This window comes from Saccoglossus kowalevskii, chromosome 13 (assembly GCF_978046115.1).
Source record: "Saccoglossus kowalevskii chromosome 13, keSacKowa6.1, whole genome shotgun sequence".
Taxonomy (NCBI): Eukaryota; Metazoa; Hemichordata; class Enteropneusta; family Harrimaniidae; genus Saccoglossus; species Saccoglossus kowalevskii.
The window spans coordinates 8,458,949-8,477,980 of NC_140653.1; the positions used below are offsets into that span (position 1 = coordinate 8,458,949).

At 34.4% G+C, this 19,032-nt stretch overlaps 1 protein-coding gene across 1 annotated transcript in view; it reads right to left on the minus strand.

Moving 5' to 3' along the window:
• The window catches only part of LOC102807131 (neuronal acetylcholine receptor subunit alpha-10-like), a 38,387-nt gene extending 19,355 nt beyond the window's left edge, over positions 1–19,032 (minus strand). The window contains exon 1 of the mRNA XM_006813941.3: positions 18,994–19,032. Within this exon, the coding sequence (XP_006814004.3) occupies positions 18,994–19,012 (19 nt within the window). The 5' untranslated portion in view covers positions 19,013–19,032. The remainder of the gene's footprint in view (positions 1–18,993) is intronic.

Consider the following 19,032-nt stretch of genomic DNA (forward strand, 5'->3'; position numbering starts at 1 on the left):
TCTGATTCGAATATCGCATTGCTTGAAACAATAATGATAATTAATTACACATTACTCAGTGGATTTTGATAATTCTATACTTTTTAGATTTTAAGATCGAAGCGGATATTCGAAACTAATTTTGTCCTGTTAATATGGGTTATTTTTGGTTCAGTGCCCTCGTCCTCTAAGCCAGAAGAAGACATGGTTAGAAAATATAGTTTTAAAATACCACAGTTCCCGTTTTAGAGATAATTTTAAAAGTGGTGAAAATACGGAATCAAACCACTTGACTTATAGAAAAGTGAAAAATGATTGTAATAGATTAAATGTAGTCCATATATGCATATTCGAGGATTGAGTGTGAATCGGACCGCAATAAATGAAATTAATGATTTTTTATTTGTTTCACTATTTTTCCCTGGAAATTTGATGTGCCCGGAGAGACTGCATTTAAGACAACAATGCAAGGAAAGATTGGCACTTTCATTTATGTCAGTGAGGAAAGGGTTTAGAGATGTTATTTTTCGTTTCAGTTTCTCGTCTGTTTTGAAGTGCCAATGTTCACAGTTATTGGGTATTGTATTTAATTTCAGTAAACACTCTTATTCTGTTGCACACAGGTCAAAGACACTTCTTAATGCGATAATATTTTTTACAACAACTATATAAATGTTATTCTCGAATACTTGAATACTTGATTATGTGATTTGTTTATCGTTTGTTATGATTACTGTACAATAGTGCAAAGTGCTTGATTATGAAACAGTGGCGGATCCAGAGGGGAGGGGCCAGGGGGCTATGCCCCCCAAACGCATGACGATTCGTATCATCTGGATTACGCATAGCTTCTCTGCGATTTACGGTCCGTATATCTTAAGCGTAGCTTGGACCCCCCCCCCCCATACATTTTGCTTGATCCGCCACTGTTATGAAACGCATTATTTGATATTTTTTTCCAAAATGATAATGTAAATACAATTTATAATGTGTCTCTGTTACAATCACTTGTCAATATTCAGTTTGTGTTTTGCGTGAAAGCACTTTCCAAAGTATTGTGATGATAAGCATATTTTATACATGTTTTCCTGGTGGAAACACTTTTCAAAATGTAACAACACTTTTTATACATTATTTTAGTGGAAACACTTTACATAATGTGTTATGTGCAAAAACATCCCTGAAATATTGCAATAAAAACAGTAACTGCAAGTATATATAATACACTTCTCGCAATTATGCAGATTATAAATACTTGAAGCGTTTTTAAAGTGGGGACAAGCTTATAAACACTTTGAATGTTTTATCTGACGAAAGCAGTAAACATGTTTTTATTTTAAAACAGTAATTTTGTAAAATAACTTGTAAAAAAACATTTAATGTGTTTAATTATATATATGACAAAAATGTGTCATATTTTAAAACACCTAGATTTGCAGTGCACAATTATACGTCTGTGTATTTAAGAACATGGAATTTAACGTTATGGCATTGGATCCTTGCAATGCATTGTCACTCAGAGATAAACAATGAAGTAGAAAACAGACAATTTCAATCAATATATATTCTTAGTATTGCTACTTGAAAACCAACATACGGGTGTAGTATGCTCTATTGGTTACAATGTAAGCCCATGGCGTACACGTGCAATACAGAAGGGAATTTGTATTGAAGCAGTTAACCACACACGTCTAGAATTTCAATTCTACTCGTCACGGTTGAAATAAAATAGTACAGAAAAAAAGATGAATCACAGCTTTAATATATTGACCCGTGGAAGGAAAAGGGCATTACAACATGTAATACCGGAATCGAAGCGCATTTAAGGCAAACACGAAATGCTATCCACTTGACCTAAATGCTATGCCCGCAATACAGATTGCGGTGTATAAAGTCAAAAATATCACTTTTTATCAAAAACTATTCACTAACAAAATTAGTAGATTGAAGATATTATTATAAAATAAACAAATCTGAGAGACGTCCACCTGTGTAATATCAAAAGCATTCCAAAATAGCACTTTTTACTAAAAATTAAAAAATATGCATCAGTGAATCAAAGAATTAAAGATATCAACAAAAGTGTGGTCTACCCAAGGTTCATATACACCAAGTACCAAATCAAAGGTAATATTGACGCGGACGCGGACGGCGACGGATCACGGATCACTCATATGAAAGCTCCGCTCGACAAAGTCGACAACAGAGCTAAAAAGAGTATTTACGTGAATTTGTATGACAGTTAGACAGTTTAAAATGTTACAAAGCCGAGATGAGCTGATGAGGTTTATAACAATTAATTTTGGAAAATTTAAGTAAGAGGAGTAAAACTGTTAATAAGGCATTTATGGATTTAAAAAAGACGTCAAGAACTTTCTCCGAGATTCAAGTGATGTTACGTTAAAACAATTACATATAACTGAATAATCAAGGACGGACGTCACGTGAAAGTATAGTAGCATAGAAATTTGACGAATCTCATTTTGACCAGTTATATATTCTGGATCAGGTAGATTCGGCGACCATAATTAGGAAAAGCATTATCACTGGCTTCTGGCGAGCGACTGAAGCAATTTAATCACATTGTTAATTAGAGAATTTATTAAATAACCAGACAAAAATATACAAAATGCACAATATTATTTCCAGATATGATCTCTGTTGTGTCAACACGATCACTTCCCGACACAATGTTAGAAGCTGCTATAAAATATTTCAACGTCATCAAGTTACTTGTATATTTTCATATTTAGCATGGTACTTTTTTATTTCATATCATGCAGTTCCGTGTAATAATTATCGTTATCTCCATCATATTATGGGATACTATCCGGGTGATCTAATTGGTTCATACAAGCAGAATAAAGAATCCGCGAAGAGAGAGGTTCCACTATCTTTGTTGCATTGTTAAGAATTCTAGTAATTTGAATACGTCTAATATCAGTATAAATGTGATATACGTTTACGCGAGGCAGGATTCCGTTGGTCATTTTGTCAAAATATTAAACCGTACATTATCTGATTTATTAAACGAGGTCACAGGTTCATGAATGCTACCAAAGTTCACAGTTTGAAAACTCCCTGACATGATAAATGTTATTCCTATTAAATCCACATGTCCATTTTACAACACATACAACCGATTGACGTCACCTGGTTGCTATAAATTTACATTGCTAAAGAATTTCACGTGTATCTACCAAAATGTCACCGTGTGTATGGTTATATGACATGACAGGCCACAGTGACTTGAATAGACGTTCATACTATGTGATGTTAAAGATTAAACATTGATGCGCTATGTCAAGTGACGCATACAGCATTGTCATTATAGAACACTGCGTTGTACATAGATATGAAATGAATTAATTGTAATAGGCTTTTGCAATCGTAGCTTCTTGCAAAACACCTTGCAAACCATCCATGGAAGTACATTAATTCTAGTAATTTATTGCACATTTTCATCAAGACGATTACATTCGATACATCGCATGTACACAATCAGAATATCTCTGCCATGTCATTATTGAATTAGATGAAATATAATACGGTATCGCATGTAAAACATTGTAGACGTGCAAAAAATCCGACAAAACAATACTATTTTCATGCCTAAAGATAAAAAGGCTTTTGTGTATATACTACCGTTTGCGTTGTCTACACGTCGATCGATGTCAACATTAATTCGATAATTAATTTCCATTTGATTCAGATTTTATTTTACTTCACGATAATGTCTTGTAGCCTTGTATGCCTGATTTGACAGAAACACTCAGTGAAACACTTGAAAGTATTAGGCAGTCACTGATCAATGGATCACTGATCTAAGGAAAAAGAAATCAGTGTAACTTCAGGTAATACCGTTGCTAGAATTATAATAACCATAATCATGACTTAGAATACTAAATGATGTATTAGTGATGATGGGAAGCGTATTAGTTAATACGCCAGTTACATTGTCAATATGCACCCCGTTTTATTTGTTTGAAACGCATAAAATGGCTCGATGGGTGCCCAAGGTGAAATCGCAGTAAAGCGGTGACTGGACCCAGGCCTAATTGACGCAAGGATTTCAACACAATTCCTCGCCTAGTTTCACGGTTTCTGTGGCGGCGTGATGCATTAAATGTACAGTAAAGACTTATTTGTAATTTGTATATCATAAAAAAGTCAGAAGAGACTAAAGAGAAACTTAACAAAGCAACAATAACAACAACAAAAACTTTGAAATGTTATTACAATCGTGTTATATATCAGGTTAGAGTAAATAATCTCGTTCGATAAGTTACTAATTTAGGTCTGGTTCAGATTATATGTGTCTGCATTGAGTGCAGCTCCATCATTTCATTAATCGTTGTTAATTATCAATATAATTATATAATCAAAAAACATTCTTTATGGAAGATATTGTTAATGGTCTCGTGTATATAATATAAACACCAACTTTTTTGACATAATTAGGTTGAAAACTGTACCAATTAAAGCTCAGACGATGATGTACAATATCTTGATAATTGAAAAATTTGCTCGATTAAAATTCATAATTAGTGAAATAAGATTGATGTTATACAGTTTCAAAATTTAATAAAGATCGCGAAGTCCCGTATTTCACATAGAGCAGCATGATTGTTAATTTAAATGTATCGCACACACTCGTAAATCCATTTGTTTTATTTAGTCATATATCACACAAAGCTTAATTAGCAATAAAGCCGATGCTAGAAAACGTTTTTTTTCCAATCTAGTATGGCGTACACCACGGGGATCATTTACCGCACAGAATTCGCCTATATTCCCGGTGGGTCAACCTAGTGCATTCAGCGACGTTTTCTGGAACCATTGTGAAATTGTATGATTGTCTTTCTATGGCTCATTGTTATTTCACAGTTGTAATGTGTCGAACGTTGTTGGCCACTTAATAGAGTAATCAAAAAACATAGATATAGCGCCTCGACATTAATAAAGTCATAACATCGATTTACCCATGGGGTGCCATGATAGCAATATTATATTGTTCAGTGAGAGTACTCAACTTGATAAATAATGTTTAGGGGTTGGAAAAATTATAACATAGAGTATCTCCCTAAAATAATTATGTTCAAATAATACCAGCGATACTTGAACAAAATTGTATTACACATTATCATCGTAGCGCTACACCAATGACGATCTTTGTTTTACTGTTCTAACAATTTTCAAAGTGTCGCCATCGCGCAAGCGCACTGGATAAATTGTTTTTAATGATGGTGACGGGTGTGTCAACTGCGAAGCAGCAGAATGACGTCTTCAATTCGTAGTTGGAAGATGTGATTTAGCATTATAAATTGCACTCTGTGATCATGGTATTTTTAGTCTTATATTTATGCATTGATACCTGGATTTATGTCTTAAACATGGCAATTGTTGTTTTCCGGGATCGTTTCAACTTTCTACTTGATCTGTAGTGCAAATGACCTGATTACGTCCTCGGACGAGAATTAATTACCAAGACAAAATGACTCAAATTCACCTATGCTAATGGACATTGTACATGGAGTCTGTTATGTAGATATCCCCACTGCCGCCCTTTTAATTCTTATTTATCCTACGTATATTTGTTTGTGGTTCAAATTTTTGTTGATGGTTGTATTTGGTTTAGAGAGAATGCCATGCATTGTATCTCCACCTGATTCATCCTCTTCCGACACATGCAGTTCATAAGCCCTTTTGGGGTAACTTTGCATATTAGTAAAAAATAAATAAATGTACACCGAGCTCTGTTGAAGTCACATGAACACACTAGTTAACCTAGAAGTGATATCATGTCATGATATCATATCATGTGATTTAAAATATGTTGCTTAATTACGTCATTTTCTTTTTTGTGGGACTCCACTTGTGTGTTTGTTTGGTCAAACATGTGTGATTGTATTTGTGTAGAATGGAAAAGTTTACAAACACTGAACCCTGTGACAAAGTGAAAAAATAAAAATTATAAGGTTTACAAAAAAAGGTTTATAACGACGTAGTAAAAAAAACAGTCGTTATTTTAAAGCCAATATGATACAACATAGAGATAGTTGCATGTCAATATTATGTAAGGTGGCAACATGTCTAGTATACTAACACATTAACAGTCAAAATGGCTCTCATAATGCGTGTGTGTGCCAAGAATATGAGAAAACATTGTGCAAACTCTGTATCAAGAAATGTACTTCTAACACACCAAATATTTGTATTAATGGCAAAAATGTTTAACGTCCAAGCAAACCATAAACTAAATATTACAGTGTTTTACAGAACCGCATATTCATTTAATAAATCAAATATATATTTAATCAATATTTTGTTTTAACATTGTTAAAGCGACGGCTAAATTATAGAATCGGTGAACAATTGAACAGTCTGCTCACTCTTTCTGGAATATTGAGCACGATGATAACGCCTTACTCAAATTAAAATATCAGAATTATATAGTTATTTCTACTCTGTGACTTTTCAGCTTGATATCGGAGTTAGTTCCAAGTGACTAAAAAATCAGTTGAATACAATGTCTTAAACCCCAGAAACTCATACACGCGATTCTCCTATACTGGCTGATTATGGATGGGAGGGTTATACTTTGTGTGATTCGATAGATTCTCATAATTAGTTCAGTTCAAGTGTGAGTAAAACAGATGGTACCTGCGGCCCACAATGCCCATATCACGGACTGCTACAAAAATAGTGCAGTGTCACAGCACTAAAATAGGATTATATCAGTAACACTTTTAGATCAATTTAGAGTTATATTTGCTATCATACTGGTAAATATCACTGGGATAGCTATTTGTATTGTGATAACATACTAGTTATATATGAGATGGGATTAAACAAAGTTGCGGGCTTTTACGAGTATTGAAGTTTCCCATCGATTAAAAAAGAACAAATATCGATCCAAACACAACGTTTATTGTGAATTTAATTGAGTCATGATTCTATAATCAGTTGAAAATCGGTAACGTTTTTCAGAAGATTACAAAAATACAAGCATCGAAAAGATACCGCGCATATAACATGGCCAAAAAACATCAACTATCAACAATCCTATCATAGTCTTACGGATTATCCAAACTTTCATACATGACATTAATTTATATGCTTATGGCGCTTTGAATATTTGGTACTACAATAAAATAATGTACGGGTGTATTTATTCACTGTATGCAGACAAAAACAGCGCGCTTAACTTATTATATATACTAATATAATACCGTGAATGCTAAATTGATACTCTCTCAGAATCAACTGATGTTTGAGCGGACAGCGTTAACGTTGCATCAGTTAAACTAACATGGTATATGTACATATTGCTTATGCATATAAGGTTGGGTTGATTTAATATTACCGGCGTTGATATCGGTCGGCTCTAATGAAGTGTCAGCACGCATCCTGTAAAGTTCTTCTGGGTCACCACATTCTGCTTCTTTTATTATAATAGGTCACATTATGTCTGTTTTCTTAATACGATTTTATCTGGCTAGAAATAACAATCGTGTGATTTACAATCTAAGTCGGTTTGTTGACAAGAAAGTGTTTTATTTCCGTTAGGTTTGTCTACAGTCCATTCAATAAAGCATATAGTCGCGCCCTCTAGCGCTTCTTTGACGTATATGGATGAACAATTCGACAATTGTGAGTCGATAATAATCAAGAATATAGTATAATCTGTCAAAAATATAATCTACATCGATGAATACGACATCGACGCTTTGCGCCGACGCCGCGTTACCATTTTCGTACTTAGAGGCGCTTCGTCGCTAGGGGGCGTGATTTATAGAAAATGTGCGGATAAATCAATCAATCAATTGTTTGCCTATAATTCAGGGGTAATGGGTGATTATGAATTGCAGATTAACCAATTAAATACGTGTTTTTTGTATGCATTATATATTTACACGCATATTACGAATATGTAACACACGAGATTCAAACTCGCGGAATGGAAATAGCGTGTAATGAACGCGAACCAACATTGACCAGATGGACATGCGCAGACGTCCACGTCCACCACCAAAAACAGATGATAGAGTTAATATAACTACAGGCATAATATGAACATATTCTCGGGAGCGAACATCCGGGTATTTTCACCGTTTGGCAACCATCACGATGAAAACAAAGCCCGGAAACTCTCAGAAAATATTTACTTTAGGATAGTTGTTGAGACTCCTCCGACTTCACCGGCCCTTCGACCGGCGTTCCACAGCAGCTCACGCAGACCCCATAAAAATACCTGGTACAGCGGTCTGCATCTCAGCAACGTAGAACGTTCTTTGACGTACCTGCACCCCGAAAATAAGCATATAACATACGACATAAAGATCACGGCAACGCGCCTCGCCACTCTAAACAGATACGCACATCACACTATCAATACGTGCAATGTTGAACCTGTTTGGTAACACATTTGGGGAATTAATACACTGCATGTTATCTGACATGCAAATAATAAACCGACTTCACCAGAGTAGCCGGTGAGCCATCATGTATTATTGTTAAATCAAAACAAACCTCTGTAATGTTCGGATGAGGCGAATTAACTCCATGTTGATTCGGTAGTCTCTATCAGTCTCATTGGTCGTCATTCAGCGTGATTTGCTCTATAACAAAGCGACAATTCATGTTTGTGTCGTGGTTAATTTGCTTACACGCCAAGCAAAAACATAAAAGTATTGGTAACCTGATTTCGCTAATCGTGTTTGCTACCTTACGTTAAACAGAAATTGAAGCGTACCTGTCACATATTACATCTCTTAATTCAGTTTAGATAACATATTTATGAGCTGCATACAAGTTGTGTTCACGACTACATGCATCACTCAATAATCTATAACACAGCAATAAATATTACACAGGGACAATATATTACTATTTGAACTATTATTGTTTTAGGTAGATGTTCCATCGCAGTAACATGAACCTCAATCATCAAGGCGGCATGTTAGCCTTTATTGGATTATGCGATGTATACCGCTAGTGTGTTCAAATCTTGTAACTACAGGGATTGCATGTAATCGCAATCACTGCATACTATTTTCTCCCCGACATCGTACGTTGCTACACTAACATACATGTATCCCAAATACCAGTTATAATGAGGATATATTTAAGATTAATATCAGAAATATTAATGATACTTTTTATATATCACATGAAATCGATTATTTCTACTGCTTCAGACACGTCGTATAATTGATATTCAGGAAGGTTTCTACGTGGCAGAAACGACTCTGATATTTTATCACAACGATGTCAGAGGCTGAGGACACCGCTCTTCAATATTATATGTTTTGTTGACATTAAGCGTACAAGGTCAACTTCAACTAATATTCAGAAATCAAAACACATGTCTCTGAAATAAAGTGACGTTGATTTAAATTTGTAATTTATTTGTTCAATAAATAGAGTGGGAAATTGCGAATAAGAAATGTGTCAATTAAAAAAAACTTTCACAGTACATATAAGAACAATATGAATTAAACAATATTGCCATGATCGACATGGTAATCTAGAACCAAGAATACACACTGGCGACTCGCCGAATATAGAATTCCGTACGCATGATTACACATTACGTAAATGTGTTTCCAATGTTGGTTATTACAGAAGTGTCCTATTGCTAGAGTAAAGCACAGAGAATAAATAATTTCATAATTTATACATAGATTCAATGAGTTTGGATTTAATACATTGTATGACGTTGTTTGTGGCAAAACGAAATGGAGTTAATACATTATTTAAGACTGTATATCTACATCAAGACGTTTTAGATAGTAAAAACGTTTCCGGCATAGCACAATTTGTCGGCTATGTGTTGGTTCGACAAGCACGTTTTGCTTTGTTCATCCTGGGATTATATGTTATGTCGGTGCATATCCCCATTTTACGTTGTATTAATGATTTACTTGGCTAGCACGTTTAGTATTTTTGTAACGTTTTACATTCTACGCGCTTTGCTCAGCATTTCTCATTTCAGTTTTCATCCAAATGTTAACATAGAACGACATGGTAGGTTCGATATTTTGGTGTACATGTCCTGATACGTTTGTCTCCGAAATAGAGAAATTATAGACTCTTATGATCACCCAGATTCGTCTTTGCGTACACTTCTGACCGATGTCGCCGTGGTATTTAGAAGAGTCGATGTAATGACGACGAGGAGCAAAGCAACTCTCGTGTGACTTTCTCGTCCTCAACGAGATGCTGGCGGCCATTTGCCCATGGAATTAGAATTCAGAGTTGACAAGTTATAATTTTTTACTAGCATCACGCTTGTTTTTTTTGTGAGAGGACTTGTACTATGGATATAGGAAACGTTTATATCTATGCTTTACTAGTTTTACATGTTCAGACTGAATTCACGTTTTTGATTTGTTATCCTGAAATACGTGTTCCACTTATTTGTACGCGTTTTTTCATTTTCATTACGTTTAAATTAAACACATTTTTTTACCTTTTACATTACTTTTCGGTTCGCCTGTATATTGCTAGATACGGGAGCAAGCTTTCAATATAATGGTCTTGAATAATAAATATAAAGTGTGGTGACGAGATCTGGTGTTACGTGTCTGCCGATACAATGTTTAGTTTGAAGACATGGCTTACAATCACAGTACTGTTGTTTGTATCACAGCATAAACTCACGTGATGGTTCGTAAACACAGTCGATTTGATATTAGTGATTGCAAACAAAAACACATGTTAAACACATAAAATTATTCTTATCACTAGCGCGCTTGGTTTAGTTTGTGTTTACCTCATAACCAAGAGATTAATAAAATAAACATTATTGTATGTTACAGAAACAAAAAAGAGTTTTATTTTCGAAAGAAAAATACCATCTTGGCAGTAACAGTTTGAAACATTAATAATGGTCATATACCTCACAGACGGACAATTATCCGAGTTACCGTTACATACATCCTAATTATATTTGCTGATATAAATTTACAATTTTCGAACAAGTTGAGTTTGTAATTAGAAAAAAATAAACTTTGCTGATTGGAAAATTAATAGACTGATTGTTAAATTATGCCCAGGCTGGCGCGTCTAACTAATTAAAAATACGTCGTTATTACTAAACATTGAACCTGCTTGGTAACACATTTGGGGAATCAATAAACGGAGTAGTCGTCGAAATAATTTAGAGATTAAATAGTGTATTAATATGAATCTATAATTGATTGTACGTGAACAAGATTGTGTCCCGGAAATAGAGTCCATCAGGATCGTGAACTTCGGGAATATATATCCCTGAGAAGACGGAACAACGCGTTCGTAAACTACGCGTTGCATTTAGGTCTAGTGTGACAAGGATCGAATCAAGACATGTATATGCATATCTTCGTCGTCATCGCCACCAATAATAACAAAAACAAAAACAATAGAAACATTAGAACCATCACCCCAACCATTATTATTACTATTATGCAAATGTACTGAGTGGTTTTAACTCCACTGTGCATATTTTATTGAGTTACACCCACGTGAGCGTGACGTCATACAGAAAATGAAAATAAAAATGGGACAGTCATAGACCCTAGAGTCTGTGGAATAACCAAACGATGTTAAACAATAAATCACGTGGAACATTACTGCGTCAATTGTCTAGCACTGCGTCATTAGAATCTACCGAGTCATGTAATTTTTACAGAAAATGGCATCGTACATTGTTGTTCTGGTTTGTATTATACATACATTGGTGTCTGCCTTTGTTTGCAATGGTCCAGAAGGATATCAGATGACAAATCAAGATTGTTGCCTTTGTTTGGTGTTTTTTAGTACATGTATCTTTATATAAAGTTAATTTATGTCTGTATAAAATATTACAAACTCTGTACTGTGGAAAGCAGTTTGCACGAAAGCTAGTTCAGTCGCGCTCAGTTGAGTTTGGTCTTTGTGACTGACATTTTCGCAACTATGTGACGTATACTTTTACGGCTAAACACTTCTGACCACATCTGATTTGTATTCAACCTGGTCGCCTAGTATCATTGCTCCCAGCATGCAACGTGACAAATGGCTTTTATTGGTGACCACTCTCTGTCTGTTTAAATAACACTGCTGTGTTGCGGCATTACAAACGGTTGTGAAATAATGTTCTGTTTTGTGAAATGTTCTTCTCGTTTTTTATATAAAATGAGCGATAGGTATTTTTTTAATAATCCCGTGTTTATGATAATGTATTCTTTTAGCGTTATTTCAATTCGTATAAATACTTTTGTTTGAAGTCAGATCAATTGAAATTGGTATCAATATCGAAATGTTTTCGTAAATAGTGTTTTTTCCCGCACAAATTAAATAGATAAATATTGCAACATCATGATTACATATCGAATATTATAAAGCCGCTATAATGCTCTAGTGAGATAAAAAAAAAAATAATGGTAATAAATTGTGAACAAATCCAAATTATTAGATTTGTTTCAAAATTTGAATATGTTTACTTGTAGGTTTTCAGGAAAGATAAGGCAGATTTCACCAATGTTCAAAACGTGCTGTTTCGTAGTACACCACCCCTCCGTGTTTCCAGCTCGCAGCGCTATAGTAATATCCCCTCAAATTACAGTGCCGCCATTTAATTAATTCGTATCGGCCTCTAAAAAATATGCACACCAATCTACCTAAACAAGGTACCTAGCATGCAAATTTTATTTGATTACAGTGGAATATTTTCATATTTTCATGTATTTTAAGGGCTGTTGTGGTCATATTTACTAAGCGAAAAACACACGTACCAACTCATTTTCAGTTCATTTTCTTTGAAACAGTCAACCTTTTCAATTTGCAATCACTTACCGTTTCAAATACGCCACTGTGTTTTCGTGGGTTACCCATCCATTGTTGCTTTCACCTATTATTGCTATTATGTTTTACCCTCACCCGTTGCCAGTAGGCTAAGCATGCACAAAAAGCATCACGTCGCGTCTGTAGGTGATTTGGGAATCAACCCGAGGAATTGTATCTATTAAAGGTAACAATATAAGAGCAAGACTGTCTGAATGTAATGTTTCAAGTACCCGTGATTATCCCGCTACCTCATTGGCTAAAAGTAACGGGATAAGTAGGCCATATCGCACATAATTCCCAAGCAGTGTCACTTTCGTCGTAATGGTTTGATTATTCACATAGAGTGAATATTCACAAATGAAAGTTGAATATTTGTTGTTTTTAGTCACTAACCGCAGATATTATGTATTACATATTTACCATTTAACCTGCCTCGGCCCACTTGAGCAAACAGCAATACGTTACTGCTTGCGAAAGACGATAATTCAACAGTGTTGCTGAAGCACTTACATTTTAAATATTTTGGAATAACCCTATTAATTGTCTTTATAAAAAAAATCAGTCATTAACAACGTAATTATATATTGTGTTTATTGACAGTTTACCGTTTCTTACGGTTGACAACTACAGTTTGCTGCGTAATTAATTACTGCTTGTTTGCCCAAGTTTGTCCATTGCATATTGACAACATTTAAATGATCAAATTCTGGTAATTATTCGAAAGTCTCATTTTTGGTCATATAAATATAAGTTAATTAAATATCAGTTAGTCAGTCAGTCATCAGCTAGAAAATCAATAAATCAAGTAATTAATTTATGTTTTGAGAAATTACACTTGTTCATGTTTTCATATAATCATTAATACAAATGAAGCGTTGCAATTATGTATGAATAGAAACCCACAATTGTAGTTTCAATTACTAACTGTCACAGGGACATACTTTTCGCAGATAGAACCATGTCAGTTTTCTGTTACTATTAATGTATTAATGTGAAGGCCGTTTTAATTAGAAATTTCATTTAATGATCTCGAAATAGGAAATAAACACGATGATGATTTTATTTTTGATATAATTGAATTATTTTTGCTGTGCATTTCTATTGAAATATACTCGCGTATCATGTACGTTAGAACTATTCCCTTCCATATCCTAGATTTCCAATCAACTTGGCACACACGGTAAACATACCGAGGTGTCCCAACTGACACATGCAATTATAACTGAATAATAATTTATACAATTGCACAATGTTATTTATGTATCTTTGCATTAAGTTTTACCTCACACGTCAAATATATAGTCACACTTAATTGGCAATTATATCAGATTATATTAACTTATCAATCATAAAGTCATCATATTTAGCACAAACACCTGCCGACCCAGCGCGTCATAAGTGCCGGGGGTTATCGTTTTGCTTCAATGTATCGCAATTAACGACTGCGTGTTCAATGTGGGGTAACATTCATCAACATTCAAACAGAAGTACTTACACGCAATTCGCGATTTAAATTAGTTAATCATTTGCGATATTCCGACCGAAGTATTGATTAATAATTAAACAAAGCCAGTCGCAGATGCTTCGATCAATTTACACTTGGTTTCACAATGACCCTTCTACACACGGTTCGTATTTGCTGTGTCCACAACTATACGCCATGGACCACACTGAATCCACACTAGAGACATATATCCGCTATATTAGATTTATTGCATTGGCGCTCATACAATCTTTGTGGTTAAATAAATTTACTGCTCAATCGCGTGACATCATTGATGAAAAACCGACCAAGTGTTGTTGTACTTTACTATTTCGTGTTTAGAGTTGGGTCTAGCATGAATATTAATAAGGGGGTCTTTATATAACCTCTGAATATAACATCCACCTGCCACAATTTCAATATTTGAGAACAATGTCCACAACTATTTAAGGTCAGCCACTCGTGCTAATGTGTACAGCCTGCACGCAAAGCGAAGTAAATGTTCTAGGACATGTATAGCATATTCAATTTAAAAAATAGGGGATAGTTTCCTTTCCCCTGAACAAAATTCGGTGCAGTATCATTGGCAGAACGTAAATGCCTTCGAAAATGAGACTGTCCCCAAAATGTTAAACACTCGTACTCGGTCTCTTTTTGGGTATCAAGTTCTCTCCAACGATTTAATATCTCAGCCTATGGCCTCAATACTTCACCTCACGTCACACTTAAAGTCCCCGTAATTGGCCTTTATAATATATTAAATACCCAAGTAACACTGGCGTAAGACTATAATTGAAAGATTTCATATATTTTATATAGAATTAAATGTTTACATTAGATTACATAGTACTTGCATAGTTGTTCATTCACTGCAAATATATACAGATACCTAAAAAGTGCATATCTCACAAAATCGAACCGATTAATGTTTAAATATATTGATTGCAAAACTTTGTGTTAGGAATCCGAGTGCCAACAAACTTGCATTTATACTGTAATACTTTTAACACGACTGAAAAGGGTATATAAACACACGATATTACATTGACTGATTTTTCACAACTACAACATAAAACCGTTTTATTAACGTTACCTGAAAGTCAAATATTATCTTAAAGTACAGAACGTTAATACTGTTCTGACCTCTCTGTGATTCATCATTTCATGAATAGAGTGAAACCAGTGTATTACAGCGTTCATTATCATTGCTGAACGCCATTAATTTAAAATGATATGGGTGAATACATTCTCTTTACATTCCACATCGTTTTCATGTTCCAGTTATGTTTCAAGACCTTTCTATTTGTTACGCATATAGAAAAAGTATGATTATAATTCACTAAAGTTATGCTTTTTATATTTCTATGATTAATGTGCTTACCTTTGATGACTCTGATGTGGTTATAACGTGGTCTACAGTGAAATCAGCTTTCGTACAATTCGAGTGATAAGGTTCTCACCTAATTAACTACGATAATTGCTAATTACGTATTTGTCAATGTCTGCATGCCCGTCTCGTGATATTTATACAACTATTCCATTGGACACCACAGCACTGTTTACTATATATACATTTGCTATATATCTTGTAGAAATATTATATCACTTCATCATTCAATAATGTTCGTTGATCATTTCCAATATTGGAAATCGTGCAGGTAAAGACGAATTTAAAAATAAAACAAAAAATAAAGGTTGGCACATTTAGTTAGGAGAGCCGATCTCGATTTCTATCGAGTGCCATCAGATTATTTTTCCAATTATTCATGGTACAGATGAAATATACAGAAGGATATTGTTATTGTCATATTGTGTACTCTGTAACAGTGGTGCCGCGTTACGCACTTGATAGAAAAGTGTCTTCGTGAAAATAATATTGAAATGTTATGATATAAACAGTTGTATAGTGATATGATATACATACATTATTTAAATTGCTTACTAAAACAACGTATATCTCTTAGTCAAGTTTATTTATGTGTATTTTAAACAACATTGCAATAATATAAGTTGCGCTTTATATAAAAACTATGTTGTTTAATACAGAGCCGTATGATCCAAGAAATTCGTATATACTATATTACACCGGGTGTACCACAGTGGTTACCGCGCTTGCCACGCATCAAGGTTGGAGTGGGGGTAAACTCCGGAAATGTGCTATTTAGGTTGGGAGTATCCTTGGAGTGAACGACGTCATATTGGACGGCATTGGGGATCAATTACAGTTCCCATGTGATTATTCTTGTTTTCAGTGCACGTTAATTATCACATACATTCTTATTGCAGAGGTTATATGCCTTTCTATTGCATAAATCCTTTTAGATATGGGGCTTACAAATTTATAATTGGACACTATGTTTACTAATCCTTCTAATAAATGATTCCTAGTAACGGTCAGAATACAAAACATGTTAGACTCACCAGGAAATAGTCACTATGTATAGTTCCCTGAGGGACATGGCTGCGAAGATAGGTATACTCGGGTATACATACATAATCAACTTTTCATCCGCCAATATTTTTTTTGAAGAATTTTAAAATGTTTGCTTGTCATGATGAATAATTCACTGGCGTATTGTTGGATTTTTGCCTCACGTGTATCTTCATAGTTACCAAAATACGCATCCAAACTCAAATTCAAACTCAATTTGTATGAAAGTCACTAATATGTAGAATATTAGGTTTAGAAATCCTATCAGCATTATGTGCTGCTAGCTGGATGACTCGGTTGATAGAATGACTACATATGCACAAATCCATATTGTTATGATGATATACTTCATTCATTGGGTAAGACAACCAGCAATCATTTACTGCAATTATGTAATGCCCGTATAATGCCAAACACTGAACTTTGAATACTACATTTATATTCTGCAGATAGAAAAGTAGTTAAGTATCATTTTCCTCTCAAACAACAAAATAAAATATGCATTTGCTCATAGTATAATCAACTGTGCAAAGAGGAAATTGATACCTTGTATAAACTGTAATTAAACTAAGCTAAATATCTTTTAAAAATAAAACTATGCAAGACTTCATAATCAATTATTCATTTGTATTCAGGGTTTACCTGTAAATTAATAACACACTCAGTACATGCATATTTAATTTATATTTGATTTTCCAATTTGACGCCAGTAGTAGTTTCTTTTCAGTGAATACAATTTACAGGTATATTGAATATAATGCACTAGAGAGGTGCAATAATTCGGATGAGTGTTTCAAAGTACAGTACATGTAATAATATTATAAAAACAACATAGTATTTTAAATATAATCATAGGCACCATTATAAGTAATATTGAACCATACATGTTAACGTGAAATGTATAAAATGAATTAGTCAATTAATACTGTAGTTGCTACTGAACTACTGCAAAACTTGATGCTGCGTTCTTTGTACACCTTACTAGTTAAAAATTGTCTAGAATATAATTATTACACAAAAAATACTGTTTATTTTTTATACCAGAGATTCGATGATGAGTGAAAAAATAAAATTTTCTGCGGGTGCGTCAATTAATCTTTTTCCGGCCAGTTTTATCACACAAAACAATGAACGTTTGACAAACAACCCCGGAACCCAAAATACCCAGAGCACATAACAAATCGTCATGCGAACAGATAATAGTAGACAACGTTAACGTTAGGAGAAGGATCAGTCAAGATTACTGAGATCTCCTCGTTGTGTGAAAAATACTGCGAGGGAAATAGCATCAGAAGAATCAATCTGTTCGAATTCATTCCATTAGCTGATTATTATTACCGGATGTCCATCTCTTTCCAGTCCATGTTTCACTCTACTTCACTACTATTCTAAAGAGAAAACAACTCGTCTTATCGGGTTACTTTGAAATAAATTAGAAGAACAATTTAACACCATTTTGCGATTATCTTAAGTTTTTCACCGCATATCACACCAACGACATATCCATATTTTATCAAACCCATCTTGATATTTATATTGCATTGTTCGGACAACAACAAAGTAGAATTAATTAACTCATTACAATATCAGAACATATACGATATTTTTAGTAATATTCTAGTAAATTGGGCATGACTAATAACTCGTAAAACCTTTTGATGGTGAACCTTCCAATGTGTGTTCGATAAATAAGCCAGGACAACACAATGTGACAAAGTACTAGTATGTGACAGATGTATTTAGTATGTGGGTCATCATACATTACGATGTATGCTTCGTCCCATAATATACACCTGTGTCGCAATAAAACATGTGAATGTGTATTTAATACCACAGGAATGGGTCAGTTATTTTTTTTCGTGCGGCGAGGATATTGTAAATCTATTATAAGATATGTGAATGAAATATAGAAATTGCGAAGCCGTGCACTCAGTTCAATGGGCGAACGCAATGAGACTGAATACATACAACTGGGAGTATGCTGAAGTTACGACGTGATTACATCTGTAGACTTCGCGATTGGGCGCAGCTCGCAATCATCACATAGACATATCATGTACTGAAGCTCCGAACACGTTTACCGCGTTGCGCCAGAGGCAGAAAAAATATTTTCATATCTACGGTTCCATGTGCATCTGTGTTATTGTTGTTGCAGTTGTTATATGGTGAAACAGTTCATACATTCAAGTTCTTGGTTAAATATTAACATGCAACGGGGGGCACATATAGGTGCAAGAACCACGGATGGGTGAGTCAACGCTTCGAATCGAGACACGATAAATCATCTTACCTAGAATTACTGGCAGCATTGCAGTCACAAGAAAAAACA